The sequence below is a fragment of the Anastrepha obliqua genome, chromosome 3 (genome assembly GCF_027943255.1).
Source record: "Anastrepha obliqua isolate idAnaObli1 chromosome 3, idAnaObli1_1.0, whole genome shotgun sequence".
NCBI lineage: Eukaryota > Metazoa > Arthropoda > Insecta > Diptera > Tephritidae > Anastrepha > Anastrepha obliqua.
Genome location: NC_072894.1, coordinates 105,514,670 through 105,532,379, shown reverse-complemented (window position 1 = coordinate 105,532,379; position 17,710 = coordinate 105,514,670). Strand labels below are relative to the sequence as shown.

Genomic DNA, 17,710 nt, shown 5'->3' with positions numbered 1-17,710 from the left:
ATCTATTACTTACCGTTATTTCCTTGGCTTCATAGTCGGAGCCACCGGCTAGCGTGACGCCAATACTACTTTCGGGCGTATCACGTTGTAACACCACAATGAAAGCCTCCGGTGTTTTGAGAGGCGGCTCAGCCTCCTCGATGATTTGTTGTATATCTTGCGCAGTAATCAGGCTCTGATTGCTGCCAAGCGACGAGAAGCTGCCGAATTCGTTAGTATTCTCCTGAGTGGACACATTTTGTGTACTCGAGCTAACACCCGACGATGACGAGGCTATGGAATCGAGCGAAGGGAAACGCTCATGATAGTTAGCACCTTTGCCTCCGATTGCCTTGGCAGCAAGCAGACTATTCGTTGAGACAGCTGGCGATACGCTTGAGGCAGCATTTGCTGCTGCTGCGGCAGCTCTCTCTGCGGCCGCTGTGCGTTCGAACTTCTCGCGTATTTCGGCGGTGGTGATCTTCGTTGCTGAGGACGTTTTGCTGCTGTATGTTTTTGTGCTCACCACTGAGGATTCATATTTCTCTAGCACCGGCTTTAGCGGTTTGCGTTCTGGCATATTCCTTCCCGGCATCTGTGTGGCTTTCTTTGCGACTTCGACTTTCATCCACTGTGTCAACTCATTGTTGGTTTCGGGTTGCGCCTTCTTGGGAGTCGATACTTCAATGGCTTTGCGTGGTGCGATGGGCTGCACCGGTACAGCACTGACCGCTGGCAAGATAGCAACTGGTTTCGGTTTGATTGCCACTTTGGCTGGTGTACTGGCCTTTTGACTGGGATCGGCCTTGAAGCTAGCTTTGCGTTCTTCATCGATGAACATGGCACTGAGTTTCGATGGCGAGGTACTGTCTGACTTGCGGCTGCTGTCGTCCGTATCAGAGGTAACCTCAACATAGGCTGCTACATTTATAACCTTATCTACGAGGCTTTGCTCGTTCTTGGATACGAGTTTGTAGTTGATTGGCGCTGAGGCTGGCACTGCTTTATTGGGCATTATTACCAACGACGCACCCGATGTGGAACGCGGTTTGGATTTGTGTACTCGTCGCACTTCATCTTCATCATAACCGTCAGTGCTGTCTTCATCGTCGTATGGACGATTGCGTAGCAGTGCCGAAGCATCACCACGTCCATTGCGACACTTAGCTGAGGCCAGTATATTCTTGCGATTCGTTGCTGAGTCACTGGAACCCGATTTGAGCACACGTCGCGATAGATCAACTGTTGGTGTGCTGCCCACCGAAGAGCAGCTTGCCTGCGAACCCGAGCCAGATGTGAGCGTAGAAGTCGTGGAGCTGGCAATAGATGTGTTAGTCTCTGAGGAGAGTGTGCGTGTGAGCGCGAATTTTTCAGGCACCTGTGGCACACAGGGCGACATGGGTGGTGAGGAGACCTTCGAAGAGAATACAGAATCTGAGTCGCTCTCTTCGTGCATGGCATGCTGACGTGGTGGTACACTGAGCGAAGTTCGTGGCGGTTTGGCAGGCGGTATGCTATTTAACGCCGGCTCCAAACGGCGCGGCTGGTGTGGCATGGCCAGTGGTGATTGTACCATTGTAGCGTGCCGTGGTGCGGCAGTTTGTGCAGAGAAAATGCTACGATAGCCATTGTTGGCAGCAATGTTGGCTGTGTTGCTTGTTGTGGCCACAGTAAGTGGACGCAGCGGTGAGTTGTGCATTATTTCAGTGCGCTTGGCGGGCCGTGGCACTGTTGAGAAGTATCCACTACTCGAACCGACGCCACTATCTGTTGAGTCTGTGGATGACGTGTTGCCTGACTTTAGTTTCTCACTATCACGACTTTTGATTTCCGGTAGATCAAGTATGGGCTCAAGCGGTACGTGGGGACGTTCTGGTATGACCAGACCACGCAATTTGGACATGCTGCGGCGTCGCTGCTCCAGTATGTTCGTTATGGCGGCTTTACGCGAAGCCTCGTCCGGCATGTAGGTTGGCTGACCCGAAAAGCTAATGCGTCGCTCCAAGTGCTGCATGTGGCGGCGCGGCAACGATGCATAGCTCTGTGTGTAGTCGGTAGCGAGCGTATTCAGTGCGTACATTGAATCCGAAAATGTTTGCGTTGGTAGCTGTTTGGCCAATTGCACCTGACGCGCAACATCATTGAGATTCTCCACGCTCATTGCACGCGTCTTTGTCAGATTGGAGGCTGTTGTGGCATACCGCGCGCTTGTTGATGTATCAAGTAAGTTCTCAGTGCTCAGATTGAGTGGCTTTGTAGCGTTTTGTGTACGAGAGAAACTCAAAGGCTTCACTGGCGTTTCAGCACCACTGCTCTCGGCGTCATTTGAAAACATAGCGATTTTGTCACGCACACTTTTCTCCGACTTCTCATCCTTACGCCAGTCGCTGTGGCGACGCGGTGCGCTCAACGAACGCTTATAATCGCTGCTATTGCCACTGCCACCCAATTCAAATGAGGGTGGCTCCAATTTGTTGGCTGTTGGTGTGCTACTGCCACTCGACGAAAGATTTTGTGTCGAACGACTGTGACGTGACTCGAATACCAATTTACCGCTACTAGCGCCCGAGGGTGTGGTGGCATCGGCGAGCACATCGGTGCGCTTATCAGACGCGTGACGCGCATCCTCCACTTTCACCACAAGATCCTGCCGATACACTTTACGTGGCACAGTTGGTGGAGGGACGGATTTGGGTAACGGTGGTGGTACAGTGGCGTCTGTGCTTTCGGTTAATTTAGTGCCGCTGCTGGTGGTGGTAAATTCCAGCGTGGGCTGCTCTACTTTACTACTACCAACTTTCAACGCGCCCGTTGGTGGTGACGACGTCATTGGCGTCGTCGTCGTCGCCGCTGCGGTACCTATACTTGTGGCTGTTGTGCTGTTAGCGGCATTGCTAATGTGTGTGTGCGTGGTGCGTGTGCTAGCGACCATTGTTTGGCCGCCATTGGCGCTGGCTGCTGTGTACAGTTTTTCTGTGTAAACAGTGTTTGTGTTGTTGTTGTTGCCCTTTGTGCTGGACATCGTCATGGTGGTGGTGGTGGACTGCATGAGGCTTGCTGTCTTCAAGAGATTTGTGCTGGGCGGGGGCATTATAAGTGGTTCGCTGAAATTGGGCGGAAACTCATGGCCGTCGGGTGGCAGACGTGAATATGTGGGTGGTGCGCTGAGTGTTAGGTAATCGCTGACGAGTAACGGTGTTTGCGGCACCACCTGTATGCCGTTCTCCATTTTGTTTTTGCTACTCAAATGAGTTTGGTCAAGATCTATTCGGGAGGGAGTGGAAGAAACAGAAGGAGAAACAAATAATTGGTTAGTCACGAGCAAACAATAAAGGCAACAAAATTAATTTTTGCGATGACATACACACATACAAAATTATATTATAAAAAAAGCTTAATGGGGTATCGGATCTTAGGAATAAATTAAGTCAATAACTTCAGGAAAAGGAATAAAAATTGAATAATTTGGAACGCATGCAAAGTGCGACGAATTAAAAAGTTTTAAGTGCATGGATTTTTGAGGATTTTGTGTTGCATACGATGTAGAGAGCTTTCTTGTATATAAAGGAAATATTCGGAAGCCTTTCATATGGAAGAAAAGCTCAACATCTCAGAATTTTTAGCCACTTGAAACTAGCACTTTGTTATACTAAAATTTATTGGGCTATAAAACTGCATATCCAGAATTTTAGAAAAATTAAAGCATAAAATGTTAGAAATTAATTTTTATTGAAATTTGTTAAATTCTTTGGAATATTGTAGAACGTATGTCAAAAAAAAAATTAAAAATTAAATACAAAAAAAAAAAATATACATTGATGTAAAATATACTATAAAAACATCAAAAAAATTAAATACCATTTTTTTTTAATAAAACTTGGAAATTCGTTGCGTAGCAATTATTTTGAACGCAGATGTACACATGAAAATGAGTAAATTTTCCACCAGAAAGTATTGAAATTATTGTTGTTGTTGTATTAAATAAAATCTGCTTCTAAAAATTATTTTGTGTTATAAATTTGCGACTTAAACATTTTTAAATTAATAATAAAAAATATTTAGCTTAAAAAAATAGTTTGCGTTGAAAATTTCCATTATATGTATGAAACCTTCTGACATTCATAAAACAGTGAATTTAATATTAAAAGATTTCCATTTTAAAAAGTATCATAAAGCCTTTTGAAATCCAAAAACCCTGATTTAATATTAAAATAAATTTGTGAAAAATTTCCAGTTGAAAAAAATGTATGAAACCTTCTGAAATGCATTAAATACTGAATTTAATATTAAAATATTTTTTTTGTGAAAATTTTTCATTAAAAAAAATCATGAAACCTTCTGAAATGCATTAAATACTGAATTTAATATTGAAATATTTTTTTAGAAAAATTTCCGTTTAAAAAAAAAATAATCAAGCCTTTTAAAGTGCACAAGCCCTGAATTCAATATTAAAATGAATTGGGAGCAGAAAAAATCGTTGAAAAAAATTTATTTTGAGCGAGAACTTGACATGAAGAATATTTTACACAGGCAACTGTGCATGTACTGAAAACATAAATATTTATAAAAACGAGAAAAAAAAACTTCTTGAAAAAAGTTTTCTTCACAAACTGGTTTTAAAATTTGTCAAACACTGACTTTTTTATAGATATTAAGAATATTTTTGTTTTTTTCGAAATCGCCAAAAAATATTTTAATGCCAAAATTTGTTTAATGGTATAAACTCAAAATAAAGCCATTGAAATTTTCAAATAAGGACGATATTGAAGTATTTTTTTCACAAAATAAGAGCAGAGTTCATTCGTTTTATAGTAAGGAACTATTTTTATTAAAAAAAAATGCACGTAAGGGTGAGACAGACTTATATGGCACCGATTAACATTAAAAATGTGGACTAAAAAGAAATTTTTAATTAAGTTATACAATTAAATTTAATTATAAAAATCCATAACAAGCATATTAAAAAAAAAAAAGTACTAAGTTCGCATTTCACGTGAAATGGCTGTCAAAAACCACACAAATTATGTGGCCGTGAAATATGCGTGGAATTTCATATGCATCTCACTGAAAAGTAGTACTCAGTTCACGCCGTGGGAACACCGCGCAACATGCTAGCAACATGATACGAGTAACATGATGCCAGTAACATTTTTTCACCCAATGTACATGCCATTTAAACTTGAGCGAAAACTGACAATTCGTTTGCGAGTGAAGTGTACTCCGAAGGCATGACATTTGAAAGCGGGAGTTTACGTTAGACTTTCTTGTCTGCTATTCGAAAAGATCGTTGTGCTATGCGCACAATGCTGAAGTGATTCAGATCTTTAAGATGAACTGAGTAGAAGATGTTTGTGGTATTGGGTAGTGCTATGCTCCCATGGCACGCCCTTTAATTAGATAATTCACTTCGGCAGCTATCTTTCTTGTCCATGCCTTTTTATTTAAAAGGATGTTCATCGTAGATGGATTGCATTCGATATCAAAATAGTTACACGAATTCATATAAACTTTTCAAAGGACTTATTTTCTTCCAAGGTAAAATTGCAGAGGTTAATGATACCTTCAAAGTATTTCAAAGAAACAACTGCTTCAAAAGGTATGGGTGGGCGAGTTCCTCTGAGGACAATTTGGACTTCTCCACTTCTTCTCGACATAATACATTTTTTAATAATTCCTTTGCAACAACACGTTTTGCTTTCATTGTTATAACTTTTTTGATTTTTATTCCAAATTATGACATTTTGAAATTAACAGTTTCAGTTACGCCAATAGACGTTATACCCAACGTATACGTAACTGAAACTGTTAATTTGAAAATGTTATAACTTTTTTTTCAAAAATCGTACAATAATTTAAAAAAATGGGTTTTAAAGCGAAAGAGTTGTACTATGCAACCTTCTCGTCGAAAATTGAAAAAAAAAATTTTCTATCCCAAAAAAAATTATCAAAAATGGCTAAAATGGCCATTTATTGACCTTTTAGGGTTCATTTACCAAAAATCCTGACGTGATGGAGCATTTTGAAGGTCAGATTCGTTTTCAGCGCATAAAAAACTACAAGAAACAAGTACAGCCATTCTAGAAACTGAAAAAAGTTAAATTTCGCAGGCCTGTGTAATTGTGAGCCGCTTGCCAGAAGAGGCAGCCATATAAATGAAATCTTAAAATTTCCTTTTCAATGGGAAACTTTTATTTGGGTTTGGATTTAATTGTGTTAATATTTGGTATTAAAAAATGTGTCACAAGCAGAGGAATATATAAGTGGGGTTTTAAGGTAATGAATTTAACTTAAGGGTACATATCCATATATACATATATATATATATATGCATGTATGATATGTATGCCTATGTGACCATTTTTTTTGCACATCTATGCATTCGTATCCAAATTTCGCAATCACAAATAATATGAACGACAAAAGTAATCTGTGTCGAGTATAGGATTTCAAATATATTTATATATATTTAAATATGTGTGTGTGTTTGTATGTGAATTTAGTTTAGCAAAAAGAAAAAATAAATACTTATTATTAATGCTTTTTCAGTTTTTCCAAATTTATACAATTCTAATGCACTACCCACACATACATAGGTACGTAAGAAAGCTTATATAATAATAATAAAGCCAGCGGTCATACTCATTTGTTTGAACATTAATAACTGTTATTTATGCGCCACATGTGACAAAAATGTATGCAAATCGCTACTGCTGGTGCAACAACCACATGGAATAATGATTTTGTCGCACTAGCGTACGCAATTGCAACAAAAGTGCCACTCATAAACAAATCAAAGTGCATAAATCAACGAAAATAAAATTTATTTATGGACCTACATACGCGTACTTGTACTTCTATATGAGTGCTCTTTGGACTAAAGCAATAAATTACAGAAGGTAATAAGAAAAAAAAAATTGAAATGAAATTTTGAGAACAGTAAAGTCGATGGCGGGTAATTAGGAGAACCCAATGCAAACCAAAAAACAAACAAAAACAAAAACAATATATATGTACACTAGTGCGGGTCGATTTAAAAATCGCTCATTGCTCTGTGAAAATCGTATTCTAGGGATCAAAATAAGAAACTTTGCCGAAGGAACCATACCTCTAAAACGAATTCTGATGTCCCCCAATTTGGGTCGAACGAAAAATCCCACTTTGACCCATTTAGAGTGCTCCAATCGAGTCCAAATGTATGACCGACCCCCACTAAGTTTGGACGGCCGATCCACCCATGCCAGTGGCACACCCCCTGGAACTCCCCTGGGGGGTTCCCCATACAATAATTTCAAAATATCACCATTTTTGGCCTTTACATGAGAAAAAAAACTGAAAAGTTCGACCCAAATTGGGGGACATCAAAATTCGTTTTAGAGGTATGGTTCCTTCGGCAAAGTTTCTTATTTTGATCCCTAAAATATGATTTTCACAGAGTAATGGGCGATTTTTTTGCCTCCCCGCAAATCGACCCGGCCTAATGTATACATGTATATTAGGGTGGTCCAAAAAAAATTTGTATGCTGCCGCCCCCCAAAATAGTAAAGAATGAAAAATAAAAAGACCCGTATTTTTTTTTTTTTTAATCAGACCATATTTAATGGTGCCGCCGGGGTTTTGAAATATCCCATGTATTTTGCATGGGAAAAAAATACTTTTTCGTAGATTTCATGTAAAAACCTGGAAAATGAATATATTTTAACCGGATAACTCAGTTTCTCTTCATAATTGGTCAGGGAATAACAACCAATTATGAAATAATTAATTTTTTTTATATTAACTATTTTCATAAAAGTAATATAAAATATTGTTTTTCGATTTTTTCTTAGATTCTCGTTTTATGGGGGCTTTTTGGGCTTCTATAAAAAATTTAAATTTTTTCAAACTTATTTCTTATTTCAAAAAATTTTCATTTTTCAAAAAATTTGTTTGTTTTGTTTTTTTTCCAGTGGGCAATACGTATTTATAATATTAAAAAAAATCCATTTTGTGGAAAATAACGCAAAAAAAAGAAAAATAGTATACAGGGTGAACGATATGAAGTGTTACCTATTCAAAACACCATAACTTTTTTGTGTGAAATAAGTTTTTATTGATTTCAAAGACAAAATTGTTCAAAAATGATTACATTATTACATTACATATATTCACTTTAGCTCGATATGACCACCTTTTGCCTTGTCTATAGCCTTCAAACGGTCAAAAAATGAGTTGCATGCTGCACGAATGTGATCTTGAAGTATTTTGGCCCATTCTCGAATAATCGTTTTTTTCAGCGCATCCATACTGGCATACTTTTTAGTCCTCACCTTGCTCTCCAAAATAGACCAGATGGAATAGTCCATCGGATTTGCGTCTAGCGAATTCGAAAGCCATTGTGTGGACGAAATGAAGTGTGGAACATGATTTTTTAACCATTTTTGGTTCACACGAGCTTTATGAGACGGTCCCAAGTCCTGTTGGAACGTCTATGGTCTACGACCGAAATGTTTGCGTGTCCACGACTCTAAAGCAGCTTCTAAAACATTTTCTCGATAATAAGTCGAACTCACTTTGACACCAGGATCGATAAAAACGATTGGACAGCGTCCATCAGCGGTCACTGCGGCCCAAACCATTACTTGCGATGGGAAATTTCTTCGAGTGGCTATACGTAGGCTCAAATTCTCGTATGAGTGTTCGGTCAAGTAAACACGATCGTTTTGAGTGTTTATGAACTGCTCAGTTGGGAAATTTTTTTCATCAGAAAACACAATGTTAGGAAATTCGCCACGTTCGTGCAAGCGCAACAACTCCTTTGCTCTTTCGCACCGAACTTTTTTTTGCTGGGGTGAAAGATCGTGTGGTTTTTGGAACTTGTAAGCCTTGACCTTGAGCTCATTTTTCAATATGCGTCGAATGCTGTCTTGCGATACTTTCAGTTCTTTGGCCATTTTTCGACCACTTCGACGTGGATTTCGTTCAAGTCGAGGCTTCACTTTCCGAACCATTTCTGGCGTTGTTGCGGTTTTTTTGGTCCTCCTCCATAACATTTTGCAATGCTACCAGTGTATTGTAACGTTTTATAGTGCGATACACAAACATTTTGTTCACTTTGAGGTGATTGAGCTTACGAACAATGGCTGGTTGGGATTTTCCAGCCACCTGACTACCTGCGGTCTGCTCCTGGAAAGATGGGCATCACGCTAACTCAGCGAGCGCTGGGCAAGTACACAAACATGTAAGGTCACGAAATCCTTCTGGTCACGTGTGGACCGGAGGCGCTCGGGCGAGCTTCTGAGGCTGACAAAATATCAGCTCCCTAATCTTGTGGGTTCTCTCACAGAACACAATGCACAAGGAATGCATGCTGTGAGACTTGGAATCACCTCGCGTACTTTTTGCGCTGGATGTATGGAGGATGAGGTGGAATCATCTCAGCACCTTCTGCTTAGCTGCCCTGCTCTGGCGGGGCTACAATCCAGGCATCTTGGCTCTTGCTTCTTTGCCACGCCTGCTGATATAGCTGGCGCTGACATTAAAAATCTGATGAATTTCATCAGCAGCACAAACAAACACAGTAGACGCAAACATAGTCATCGTTCATAATCCGCACGCTCCTAACCATCCCAGCACCACCTCTCCCCGCCCTCTCCCTGCATCACATCGGTCTTTCTCTTTCACCTCACCTCCTTCATAATGGTATCGCAAAGGACGAATCTTTCTTCGTCCAAGTGTGCTCATTCCCTGGGCAACCATACCAATCTAACCTAACCTAACCCAACCTAACCTCCCTTTTTTTGCATATTCTGCACTTAATTAAGAATAAATTTGTTTTTTTTTTTAATTTTTTCTCCACTACTGCCAAAACTCGATTCAATTGCATTGAGCAACCAATCCAAAAATCCCCAAAATTTGTGGTGGTAGCATTCATTTTTCAAGTGTCAGTGGGCATAAGAAAAATCACCAAAAATAATCGCCAGATAGAATGGCTTAATATCGCGCAAAATGCATAATTTGTTTCTAAAACTAGTTTCCATGCACGGGTTGGTGGATTGTTTTCGATATTCCACTACATTTGTGCTTTTTTTGATTTCGGGTCTCTTTTTTAAAATCTTGATTAAGATTTTGGCAATAAATTGCGGCACACTTTTGATAGGACAATCAATTACAAATAGTGAGCATATGCCGTGTATGTATGTATATGCATGATTGTGTATTTGTACAAAAACATGCATATGTATGTATATAGAATATTAAGATGAAATATTTTTTCAACTCTTTTAAAAAGATAAAAGATTTACAAAACGTTTGAGATATTCATAAATGAGAGAAAAATAACTGAACAAAATATACAAAAACAATAACTAAGTGTAATATAAAAACCTTTATTTAAAAACAAATCCATTAATTTGAAATATTAGGGCACTTTGGAAACTTGTGCATGATTTTTCTTACTTCATTGGCCGTCCAAGCCGCACACTAGGCACCAAAGACCCTCCCCAAATTTAGTTTCTATCAGCTCTTTGGCTATTTCTATCTTTGGCTCTTTGGCTCTTCGGTCCAGATATATTGAAAATATTGCGATATGTGAAATTGTTAATCAAGAAAAAAGCTATAAAGCAGTGAAACAAATAAATCATTTACAAAAAGTCATCTTCGTTTTCATTTATTGCAATCACAAAGCACACAAAATGGTCATTAACTTTTTACAACACTCGCACCCGCTTGACCTTTACTGCTAATGTATTTGGCAATTTTTTATCTTTTGTTTCTGCTCGAGTTGGTCAAATGGTGTGCCCTTCTTTGTGACTACATAAATACATACATATGTGTATGTGCATGCATACAGACACATATATGTATGTATGTAAGTATATCACAAAGCTACAAATTCATTCATGTTTGGACTTCCAAAGCTCCTCACATCATTCATATTTGGTTGGTGCTGTTATTCATTTTGGTTTGTTGTTGCTATTGTTTTGTTTTTTTTCGTTTTGGTTAAAAGTGCCATATGCAATTACTTTAATTACAAGGTAACCACCAACCGAAAATAATAGCGTAAACAAAATTGCAACAAAAAAATATTGCATATGGAAAAAATAGCCAAAAAGTTGGTTTCTTTTCGGTTTCGTTTCAGGAGTTCAAAGAGAAAGAAGCGAGAACTAAAAAAATAATGTATTTGCAACAAAAAAAAAAAATCAACCTTAAAACAATGCGCTGTGGTTTTTATTCTTCTGAATTATTTATAGCTTTCTTTTGTAATTTTCCGTATCACATTTACGAGGAAAAATCGCTATGACATTAGATATGAGTCTTCTTTTCACTTGCATGTTGGTGTTTTTGTTGTTTATGAAAACGAAAAAGGAAAGTTGTTAATTTCATTTTCGGTGGATGTTCGGGTGTCATTGATGCTTTTATGAGTTTTTGTTTTTTTGGAAATAGAAATGAATGATTTTTGCGCACTCGAAAAGAAAATGAAAGTTACAGCAATTCTGTAATGACTACGGGTTTCTGAAGAATAAAAATGTGTGCGTTAGTATGTAATTTTCATAAAAGTTTTCCTTTTAGTTGGGCTCAACTCCAATTTTCCATAATATTTCTACATATGAGTATATCGTGCGGAACAAATGCGTTCCTCAGCATCTCTAAAAAGGGCCAGTGCTTTAAATGATCCAACGGCTTCTCTTATTGAGTTAATGTGAACTCGTCAGTGTTAAAAACCAACAACAACAAAAAAAACAAAAAAAACAACATTGGCGGGTACACTTCTGTTAGGTGTTTCAACGCGCTCCTCCTCCTCCTATTTGTAGCGTGCGTCTCGTTGTTGTTCCACACACACGGCAGAACCTACAGTTTCAAGCGGACTTCGAACAGCAAATGGTTCGTCAGAGCTAAGGTTAAAATATTTACAGTAAATTCGCTCCAATATGGATTGAGAGATTCCCAGTGCAGTGCTACTTCATTCTTAAAGTTGCTATCAAGGCCGGGGAATCAGAAATATGTTAAATTTACGTCCAAAGTCGAAAGAGCCAGTCCGGACAGATCCGGGTGCCCAACGGCGGGTTAAAGTATTTATTGTTGTAATTCAATAATACTAAATTATTATCTGTTTTAGTGTTTTTGACAAAGTGCAAAAAAATGGTTAAAATTTTTATTTGAGCGAAATTTCATATTTAGTGAACGAATGTAGTAAAATTTCGCCAAGAATATGGTTTTAGAACACATCTACTTTTCTTGATTCTTTTCTTAGGAGGTGACTAGAAGGTTAAGAGTTTCCAGAGCATAATTTGCTTGATAGTTTCACTTTTTTTAATTTTCACTTTTCCTCTGTTGGAGGACCATAAAAGTGAACGGAAAATAAAATTGTGATTTGTCTTTACATTTGTTGGGCTTTTTGCAAAATTTATTTCTTGATTTTGTTGTTTTTGGGTGCTTTATTGTTTTCTTGCCTTTTTTGTATTTTTTTATATTTTTTGATACATTTTATATTTATTTTTTATTTTTGTTTGATGTTGAAACGTTGGTTTTGAATTTTTTTTTATATAATAATTATATTTTTTATACTTTTTATATTTATTTTTTATTTTTATTTTTGTTTGACGTTAATCATAAAATTTGGTTTTGGAAAAAGTTTTTTTATATTTTTTATTTTTTTTTGACGTTAATCATAAAATTTGGTTTTGAGAAAAAGTCTTTTTATATGTTTTTTTTTATTTTTTTTTTTAATTTTTTTTATACTTTTTTATATTTTTTTCGATATTTTTTCATACTCTTTTATATTTGTTTTGTTATTTATATTTGTTTTGTTATTATTTGTTTGTATATTGTTTTATTTGTTCTTGATGTTAATCATAAAATTTTGGTTTTGAAAAAAAAAAATTATTTTTTTTGTACTTTTTAAAATTTATTTTTTTATTTTTGTTTGACGTTAATCATAAAATTTGGTTTTGAAAATTTTTTTTTAATATTTTTTTATACTTTTCTAAATTTTTTTATACTTTTTTTAACTTTTTTATATTTTTTTTATACATTTTTTATATTTTTTTATTTGGTCTTGATGTTAATCATAAAATCTTGGTTTTGAAAAAAAAAAAATTGGTTTTGAAAGAAAAATTTATTTTTTTTTTATACTTTCTTATGTTTATTTTTTCTTTTAATTTTATTTGACGTTAATGAAAAAATTTGGTTTTGAAAAATTATTTTTTTTTTATTTTTTTTTAACTTTTTTAGTTTTTTTTTATACTTTTTTATATTTTTTTTAAACATTTTTTATATTTTTTTATTTGTTCTTGACGTTAATCATAAAATTTTGGTTTCGCATAACTTTTTAGTAAATAAAAATAAATTGTGATATTTATTTTGGCCTTTACGGGCTCCTCTGCTTATCTGTTTATATAGTGCAACTGCCTAGTTCGCAAGTGCCAAATATGATTGACGTGCAACAACATTTGCAAACATTATAAATCTGACTAAGGGGTGATAAATGAAATACCAAAACTAAGAAAAACATTTTGCTAATAGCGGTCGCCCCTCGGCAGGCAATGGCAAACCTCCGAGTGTATTTTTGCCATGAAAAAGCTCCTCATAAAAAATATCTGCCGTTCGGAGTCGGCTTAAAATTGTAGGTCCCTCCATTTGTGGAACAACATCAAGACGCACACCACAAATAGGAGGAGGAGCTCGGCCAAACACCTAACAGAAGTGTACGCGCCAATTATGTATGAATGTATGTAAGGGGTGATTAATTTGGCGCCCACTGGAACTTGCAAATTAGCCAAAAATTTTGCTTTTGTTTTGTTTTTTTTTGTTAAACAGTTTAGTTTTTAATTAAATAGAAAAACAATTATAAAAACTATCAGATTTCTATTGCTTAAAAATTTAAATATTCATTGTTGTTGTTTACATTCTTACTCCGTTTTAAAACGGCCCTTTCTTAGCTTTGTCTTAATTTAAAATACTTAAAAAAATTAACCTTTAGCTGAAGGCAACTGCTGGATCAATTAATCACAGGGGTACACTTCGTTAATTTCCAACAATTTATGCGCTTAGAAATATTTGTGTGATAATAAAAAATATTTTATAATAAGAAGCTTGAGTAAAAACAAAAAAAAAAAAATTCAAAAAAATTTAAAAGAAAAATTTAGAATAAAAAAAATTGGCAGCATTTTGTCTAATAATTTTTTTTTTTTTCAAAGTATTTTTTCAAATCATTTTTGTTTTTAAATTCGTATTGTTTTTATATCATAAAGCAATGCCTGCCACAGTTTTGTTGATCAATTAATCTTGTCCTCAAAAAAAGGAAAAAGAATATAAAACAAAATTTTTTGAAACAGGTTTAGCGTAACTTTTGACAAATTGTGCTTAAGCAAAATAAATTATATTTAGCGAAGGTTACCATTTTTTTTGAACACTCTGTCAAATTTCATTAAGTTTTCGCATAGTTTGCGCATAGTTATTTGATTAACTGCTGTACACTGCTAACGCTATCAAATTTTTAATAAATGATTCTGCCAGCGATGTGTCAAAGTGTTGCTTCTCCTACTTGGGGAAAAAATTGTTTCAAGAACAAATTTTCAAAATTCGTGAAGAAAAACCTGTCATTTATAGTAATTTTATCAACTTCATTATTTCAGTTTGGATCGTCTTTAACATTTTTTATTTCAACTCGCACATTTCAGTTGAGAATCGGTGCATCACCAAACGGGTTGCCAGCTTTGGTCAAGAAGACGCGTTGAACTCACTGAACTGCTAAGCGCACACAGATAGGCGAAATACATGCAGATGTATATATATTTTATATGGATGTATGTATGAGTATATGCAAATTATGTATCAACAAAAAACTAATTTTAACGTAACGAAAATTTTAAACAAAACACTTAATAATCAAAAATAAGTGTGTTGTAAGAGTGTCAAAGGTAATCAGCTTTTTTATAAAAAAAAATACGAGAAAAACAAACTATGAAATGTGTAAGAAAAAATAGTAAAATTTTAAATAACAGATATGAAGACTAAGTTAAAATAAAACGAGTTTATTTATTTAAAATAGCCCGCTCTGGCCTCGATACACTGTTTTTTGCGCGATCTAAAAGCTTTTCCAAATAGTGCTTCAGGCCATTGACCGGAATGTCCTTCAGGATGTCGGTACAAGCCTTTTCGATGGCCTCTACGGGCGCAAAACGTTTTTCTTTGATGGCCAAATGAAATTCTCCGAATAGGCAGAAGTCATAAGGAGTCATATCAGGCAAATACGGTGAATGATTGATGGTTAAAATGTGATTTTTAGTCAAAAAATCAGTCACAAGAGTGGATCGATGAGATGGTGCATTATCATGCAATAAGCGCCAGCTTCCTCCTTTGCGGTATTCAGGGCGAATTTGATGAATGCGATGCAACAAACGCTTCAAAACGCCATGATAGAAAATTGCATTGACGGTTTGGCCCATTGGCATGAGCTCCTTGTGGACAATTCCCTTGAAATCGTAAAAACAAATGAGCATCGACTGGGTTTTTAACTTCTCGATTTTGGGTGATGGCTCGTCTGGGGCCTTCCATACGGAACTTTGATACTTAGTTTTAGTTTCATATTGGAAACACCAGTTACAATGTTGTTAAGGAAGTTCTCGTCTTTTCTTGCCCCTTTAATGAAGCCTTTCGATTGTTGAATTCTGAGCAATTTTTTGTCCTCAGTTAACTTGTGCGCAACGAAACGTGCACAGACCTTTCGTAAGCGCAAGTGATCAGTTAAAATGAATTTCAACAATGATTTGGGTTCATTTTTGATAAAGTTTTAAAAACAATTTCGATGGAGTTTTCTGTGATTACTGATTTTGGACGGCCCGTATGTTCCTTGCCATTTATGTTCTCAAAACTTTAAACTTTTTAATCGGAATCTCTAGAAAATTTTCAGCCAATTACGATTTATTGTATATGTGAAAAATTCTATAATTTTTTAGGCCATATGACCAAGAAGCCGGTATTGAATCTACGACATTAGCGGTTTGGTAATTCATTTTTTTCTTCTTCTGAATTTTCTTTAAAAAATTTCAAAATTTGAAAAATTTAAAGTACAATAGTAAATATAGAAAATTCTGAGAAAGGTGCATAAAGTAAAGAATTCATCTGTAGGTCCCTCTAGATAGTAGAGACTTTCGACTAACAGGTAAAATTTTAATTACTCCTACTGAGAAGATTCGCAATATACAACAAAAAAAAAAAAAAAACACAAAAAACCATCATCCATCTATTTTGACTTTCCCTATATATAATTTTATGCAAAGCTGCGGAACTTATAATTAACATAGTGGTGTAAAACTTTTAAGCTGCTTAAGTTGTTCAAAAAAATTAAAAAAAAAAGAATTTTTTTCCAAAAAATTGTAATATAGTTAACACTAAATCCAAATAAAAGTACTACATTAACACTTCGTTGTGAATATATGAATAACTGTATATTCGTATGTGTGCATAACTGCAGAAAAACCCGCTCTTACGGTTGATTCAGAATTTCTTGGCCAAATGTAAAATGTCAATAACAATGAGACAAGCCAACAGTCGCACCACTCGGTCAATGCAAACATACGAGTATAAACAAAGCAAAACATTTCAGACAATCAGACCATTCCACCGCAATGACGGAACGTAGGCCAAGACAAGCAACCAACCAGTCACCAAATGAGTCATGCATGGGCTACAAAAAGTCTACGCACGCACTGTATGCCAGTATGTCAGTATGTGCCAAAAGGTGCAATATTTGACAAGGGTGCTGTGCTGTGCGCCTGTGGCCGGTGAAAAGAGGTAAAGTCGATGTGTGGCTATTGTACTTTAAATGATGATTTAATGTTGATTTCGTATTTAGTTATCGTTTTTCAAACCAAAAAAAAAAAAATAAAAATAAAGTAAAAATAAAAGTTAAAAATAAAAAAAATACAACCTGGTGAGTGATCTCAAAAGTTTATTTCTAATCTTTTTTTCATTATTTTTGTCAAGGTAAATAATATAAAAAATCGCGATCTTTGGTGGCTGATTCATGAATGAAGTAATCACTTTAGTGTGAAAAATCTCACAATACGTAATAAGTTATATTTACCTAATACTGTTGGGCCAAAGTCAGAGTGACGTAAAGCATAATTCATTTTTTTTTCTTATCAAATAAATGAATTGGCACGCAATGGCTACTTTTGATATCGACGCAAGATATGATTTATTTTCATTCGATAAAATAGAGAGCGGAAGAGGGAAGAAGTGAACCAAACTCCAAATATTGATAAGGAATGTTAAATACTGAGTCATAATCTTATCTAGGTTAATTGAGTTTTCTAGTAGTCCATAATTAACTCAAAAATTTTCACACATGCTTCAGCAGATGTGAGAATAGATATATTTTTTTAAGAGAAGACTTTCTTCTAAATTTTCCATAATAAATTTCAGATTATAGGTACCAGATAGCGCAAATTTAATCATCCAATTTTGTTTTTGAATAACTTTTTTACTAAATAAGAAAAAAAAATGCTTTTGACTGATTTCTTTATTTTGACCTTTGCGCAATCCATTGCTTGTCTGTCTAATTCTCAAGTGTCAAATATGATTGACGTACGACGTTATTTGCAAAAATTATGAACCTTCTGATTAGGTGATTGATTTTGCGCCACATTTTACAAGCACTTCAGTTCAAAAAACTTTCAGTAGATGAACCTTTTTTGGTGCAACTAAATATGAAATATTGAATGACTTCTTTCCCGTGTATGTGTAAGAA

The 17,710-nt window shown here is 35.7% G+C and overlaps 1 protein-coding gene across 4 annotated transcripts in view; it reads right to left on the bottom strand.

Annotated features, from left to right (window-relative positions):
* LOC129242957 (mucin-3A) overlaps positions 1-17,710 on the bottom strand; it is a 65,543-nt gene that overhangs the window by 1,822 nt on the left and 46,011 nt on the right. For all 4 annotated transcript variants that reach the window (XM_054879924.1, XM_054879925.1, XM_054879927.1 and 1 more), the window contains exon 2: positions 14-3,243. In XM_054879924.1, the coding sequence (XP_054735899.1) occupies positions 14-3,208 (3,195 nt within the window). In that variant the 5' untranslated portion in view covers positions 3,209-3,243. The remainder of the gene's footprint in view (positions 1-13; positions 3,244-17,710) is intronic.